At 41.8% G+C, this 6,000-nt stretch overlaps 1 protein-coding gene across 2 annotated transcripts in view; it reads left to right on the forward strand.

The window, feature by feature from the left end:
• LOC124114055 (A disintegrin and metalloproteinase with thrombospondin motifs adt-1-like) overlaps positions 1–4,369 on the forward strand; it is a 70,829-nt gene extending 66,460 nt beyond the window's left edge. For both annotated transcript variants that reach the window (XM_048396008.1, XM_046474593.2), the window contains 4 exons: positions 749–919; positions 1,555–1,719; positions 2,396–2,743; positions 4,288–4,369. In XM_048396008.1, coding sequence (XP_048251965.1) covers positions 749–919; positions 1,555–1,719; positions 2,396–2,743; positions 4,288–4,295 — 692 coding nt within the window. In that variant the 3' untranslated portion in view covers positions 4,296–4,369. The remainder of the gene's footprint in view (positions 1–748; positions 920–1,554; positions 1,720–2,395; positions 2,744–4,287) is intronic.
• Positions 4,370–6,000: the final 1,631 nt, after the last annotated feature.

The raw sequence follows: 6,000 nt of genomic DNA on the forward strand, positions 1-6,000 counted from the left end.
AAACTCGTTGCTCCCACCAGACTTGTATGTCGGACACAGGAGAATACCCCTGCATGGAGCCTGTTTGGTCTGTATATACCAGGAAAATCGTTTAGATTGATACTCGATGGAGCCTCACAATTGACACCAACTTCAAATAGTCTTATGTTACACAGCTGTATAGTTTTAACAGAAACGTACTGCAAAGTCCTGAACAAGAATTATTAAGATGTTTCAGAATTGGAAATTTCTGCTGTGGTTTCCTTGAAAAAACTTAAACGCTGAGGCAAACATCAATGATATGTGTAGGACTGACCATTTGGGGACTCAATTGCAAATATACTTTATTAATGCCATTCTTGACACCCACCTTCTGTATTAAAGGAAATACGTCTCGCAGGTGACTGTAAAGTTTCGTAATGATTGCTAACGCACAAAGCGGAAAGAACATGACTTTTAGTTTGTTTCTGACGAAAAATATGGACTCACGACACTTTCCATTCTTTTGCAAGAAAGGCATAAAGTCTTATATTATCTGCGTGACATTTCTGTTTCTGTTCCTTTCTTAAATGTTAGATGTCCTGATGAAATGTTGATCTACAATATCGACAACAGAACTAGAATACAGACTGCCTCCAAGTCATCGCCAGAACATGTGTCATCAACCGAACACATATTCCTATTCTCAGTGCGTGAACCCTCTATTGCTTTCTATTTTCATACACTACATCGATGTGTGATTTCATAACGACCTTCATCTCCTTTGCAGTTATCAGCATGTGGTCCGAATGGACTGATAATGGCGCTTGCACAACGACCTGTGGGCCTGGGACAAAGATGCAGATGAGGACCCGGACTTGTACCGGTTCCACCTGTTGCCCGCCTGGCTTCACAGCAGTTGAGATGAGAACAGTCAATTGTCAGATTTGTACCTGTCCAGGTATGCAGAAAAAGCCTTTGTGATAAGTGATAAGTAAAACATGTACCATGTTTAATGCAACTAAGACACATTGTGTAAACGTGTTGATGTTAAACCAATAACCAACGAGGAGAGAACTGTCCGTGTGCTTTCCACCATGGACTACCTATTTCATTGGTGTCAGAGAGATTAATCCATACAGCAGAGGAAAATATCTACAAAAACAGACCTAGAAATCTAGCGCATGCGTGCACCATATCAAAATGTCGGCAACTGTTGAAACACATATTGAACGGCTCCCCGGGCTGTTTCTACCTGCATTTGTAGTAATAACATTATGTGAGATCCGTGTATAGATAGAACAATAGCGATAACAACTTTTCAGTAACAAAGCAAAGGTAAATAGTTTTAAAAAACTCAAGAAAATACGGGGTTGTAACGGACACCACAATGTGAACGCGATTGATGAAGGTTGCGTCTTCGGCCATGCATGGTCATGTCGCGATTGTCGGCAAGAAAATGTGTATGTGTATAAGTGTATGTAACTTATCGTCAGAAGTCACGATTCGGGTTTTGCTATCGATCATTAATTGCTGCACGAAGGGTCCAAATAGACTTTAGATGTTCAAAGATTCTTGTCTTGATTTCATATTCAGTGATCGGCCCCTGGTGCCCGTGGGGTAATACTGGTCCGTGTTCTGTGACATGTGGATGCGGGACACAGATGCAGGCTCGCAGTCGAGTCTGTGTTAATACTTGCACGCCCCCTGACTGTATTACACGTGAGGAGAGAACGGTCAATTGCAGCCATGCCCCTTGTCGTAAGTACAAAAATCCTTTGTGGGATATATTCTTTAGTCACTTCGTCATTGAAAGGAAGAGCCAAAATATAGTTTGTTCAAAACAGGACATCTCACATTTCCACTGGACAAGATATTATTGAAAGGCCAAAGAACAAATGACAAATGGTCGGTCCTTGAGTATACTGTTCATTTTATATCTCTTATTCTGCAAGATTTAGAAATAAACAGTGAATGTTCATTTATCGGTTAATTGAAAGCTGACTTGCTACGAAGATATATGGCTTGTTTGAAACTGTTTACACAAAAACCGTTTTACATGTATAAAAGCAAAAACGAACCACTCTCTCCGAATAATTTCAAACAACCGAAAGCAGTCACGCTTATTCATTTTGATTTGATATCGTGAGAATATTAATAGGAACATTCTGATTATAATGAAAAACAATTACGTATCTGTACAAAGACATTTAGAATCAAACCCTTGGATCCCCAGGAACCTGTGCTTTACGTAAGCGACGACTAAATGAATCGGGTGGTCAGGATCGGTAATGTATGACATAGTTAATTGCCTGTCAACGAATCGCATTAAAATTGATTGTATCTGTACTCATCATGTCAATCACTGAATTGTCTGGTCCAGACGGGAATTGTATTGATGGGTGCGGCGTTGAACAACAAACCTTGCCTATTGCAGCTACTGCGTGGACGACATGGAACAGATGGTCTGGGTCAGGTTCGACGACATGGAACAGATGGTCAGGAGCGTCAACATGGAACAGATGGTCAGGACCGTCGACATGGAACAGATGGTCAGGACCGTCGACATGGAACAGATGGTCAGGAGCATCGACATGGAACAGAGGGTCAGGAGCGTCGACATGGAACAGAGGGTCAGGAGCATCGACATGGAACAAATGGCCGGGGTCGACAAGGAACAGATGGCCGAAATGGAACAGAAGGCGCGGTTCCTTTGGGAACAGAAGGCGCGGTTCCTTTGGGAACAGAAGGGCAGGATCAGGAGGAAATAGGAGGAGATTTTATCGTAAGTAGATAATATGATATTTATCTACTGAACTATACTCGGACCGTTCTTTTGTGCTACCACCTGCACAAATGCAATGTTCATTAAAGTAAGTGACGATGACTAGGGTACAATAATTGATGATCGTCATGATGAGGACATTGACATCAAGGGACATCGTCCCGTCGGGATCTAAGGTAAAAGCAAAGGACCCCAGCAACATGTATTTGTTGTGAAAAACGACTAAATGGATCGGTAGTCAGGCTCGCGGACTTGGTTGTCAATCACGGAGGTCACCTCGATGCGGCGTTAATCATCGGGCTTGCATATCTATGTTTGAGCCATAATTTGCAGCCGCGTGAAACGAGACTGTTTAAAACTTTTGTTGGAATTTGACTGCTGCGACCCGGTGATTTTGCTACAGCCTACTACAATAAGATGCCGACCTAAGATATTATTCTTTCATGGACGTATTATTGTCCCTGGGTACAGCGATTAAGGTCACCTTATGTAATGAACTTGTCAGTTGCAATTATGGTAAAGGTTAATGTCTACGTTCAGATCGTTGTGAAATACAGTTGTTTTGTTTGTTTGTTTGTTGTTTAACGCCGCACTTTGAAATATTCCAGCTATATGACTACAGTCTGTTTATAATCGAGTCTGGACCAGACAATCCAGTGATTGATATCATTAGCATCGATCTACGCAATTTAGATACGATGACATGCATCAACCGACTCAGCGCGCCTGACCACCCGATCCCTCTTATACATCTGTTGAATATGGCACTGAAGAATATCCTGCACTTCACCTGGGGAATTCTTTTGCCACATGATGTGAGGTCAAAGGTTGTCGCGAGACAAGGAAAATAACCACAAAAACGTTTATTGTTACACTTTGTCAAATACTGCCAATGCATTTATTATTAAAGTAAGTGGATTCCAGGTTATGATAGGTCCCTAGCAGACTATGCTGGGCGTAAGAGGCGACCAAGTAGAGCAATTGGTCAGGTTCGGTGACTTGTTTGATTGCGTGTCATCATGCCCTGACGTCGTGGATCGTTGCTCATTATATCGATCTCTAGGTTGTCTGGTCCGGACACGAACATTTTCACGCCCTTGTCATATAACTAGAATAGTGCCGAGTGATGTGATAAGCAACAGACAAGAAGTAAAAAAATCAGGGTCAGTGTACAGGCTTTTGTGAAACATGGTTGCATCATCACTTACGCTTGTAAAATGCTGACACTTGGATAATTGTTGGACCTTACAAGTTGACTATACAACGGTCAAGCGCTGGACTTACTCTTTACGGATGTGTAGCAAATGGCATGATAATATAATTGCAGCTTTAACGAATTAGCGATGAAAAGGCTCTCGAATACCACAGGAGGGTGAGATACCCTGATAATAATCCTTATATTGTCCGAACGCCTACCTTAAAGTTGTATTTCATTGTGTCTGGTTGTCATAAACAAAAACAACACCGATGGTGAGAGTATTGACATTTTTGTGTGTTATTACGTTGTCATGTTTACAGTACAAACAAACTCTTATCTTTTGCAGGTGGCTAGGTACAACCATGCAGAAGAAATTCTGACACACGTGTAAAACTCACTCAAGCGATCGAAGTAAAAGGTGCAACTTACTAAGTGTCACGTTATTAATATTCTCCAACACCAAACGAGTGAGAGCGAATTTGATATTTTTTCGTGTTCTTGAACCTTAACTGCCTCAGGTCATCTATAAATGGATACCCAAGCGGACTAGAATGTCTGGCTACCTTAGATGTGAGCGACAACATTTATTTTAAAGTGAAGAAATCTCCACTGAAACCAGAGTCCATTATACGATATCATAAGGATGTGTTTATGAGTCTTTTTAACGATCAAGTGTTCGCATAGCGGTTGTAAATCTTTGTTAGACCTAAATGGATACAAACCCATGGTCATGTAGTTAGCCATCACCGACGTGCAAGAACCAATGGCTGTATAACCCTTGGTGAATGAACTTAGTGCCATGACCCTGTGAGCGCCACTAACGCGATTGGGAAGGGCAACATTTTTTAACATTTGAAATATAAACAACAAAACACTTTTCATGGCTACAAGGAATATCTGCTCAAATCAGAGTTGAGTACCCGATTCCGACTGTATCCTAAACCTCACACAGGGATGATATCGGGTGTTCGCGAAAACGTGAACGTAACCTGCAACCCCCCCATGGAACCCTTCACAAACACATACAAAGGGAAGTCAATTTTTCACCTGAAAAGTCATGCAAATTGAGGGGCTGTATCTTCTTTAATAACGTTGTTTTGTCTGAAGGAATTGTTTAGGATGTTTAGGACACAACCTCTTCTTTTGGTTTAAAAACAGTGTGTGTGTGTGTGTGTGTGTGTGTGTGTGTGTGTGTGTGTGTGTGCCAGAGCCAGTGTAGTGGAGTCTCATATTGTGACCAAGGAGCCACGTCATCGGGTTACGATCAACCAAGCCTGACCACCCGCTCCATCAGGTCACTTCCTACGACTAACATAGGCTGCATCGGACCAATTCTAACAAGGAACCCTCACGGGTGTAAATTGATAATGCAACTAGTATGCAGATCTTTTCACACGACAATGAAAAGAAATTGTGTCCCATTGATCATAGGCTCTATTGTCTAATAGACATTATGTGCAACGTTCACTGGGTACCTTAACACTCAAGGGCATTCACTGAACTTGCCCTTCAGATCTATGTAGCCACCTTGTATGACACACAGGCTGCTAGAGATAAGCTATGAGCCGGAGCCATTGCAGGGGTCTCTTAACAGGGTCAAACAGCGACCATGAGATGCATTAGAGCTCCACATCAATATATGATGATCTTTCCCTGAGACTGAAGGATCCCAGCCGATATTCCGGGGGACACAGGTATCTGGCGTTTGTCGTTCGTAGCTACAATGTATGAACATACTGACAGCTTGGTATACTAGTAACTGAAAATTTGCTTCATGTTGCAATGCCCTTCAATCACTCACTGAAACTAAATAAGGATAATTAGCTCCTAATTTAAAACGCATATAAACCGTCAACGCCAATGTGCTGAAACATATGACATTTGGGGTAAAAGCAAAATAGCGGTATACATTATATGAATAGATGAACAAAAATCAGCGACGACACCAGGTGGGGGTAGATGCTTTTATATTGGACTAGGTAAAGTTTTCCAAACGAATACAACCTCAGAACTTGACTGTAAACATTACAGACAGCATGGACTTCCAAAAACATTCCAC

This window comes from Haliotis rufescens, unplaced genomic scaffold (assembly GCF_023055435.1).
Source record: "Haliotis rufescens isolate VD_foot unplaced genomic scaffold, xgHalRufe1.0.p SCAF_15, whole genome shotgun sequence".
NCBI classification, from domain to species: domain Eukaryota; kingdom Metazoa; phylum Mollusca; class Gastropoda; order Lepetellida; family Haliotidae; genus Haliotis; species Haliotis rufescens.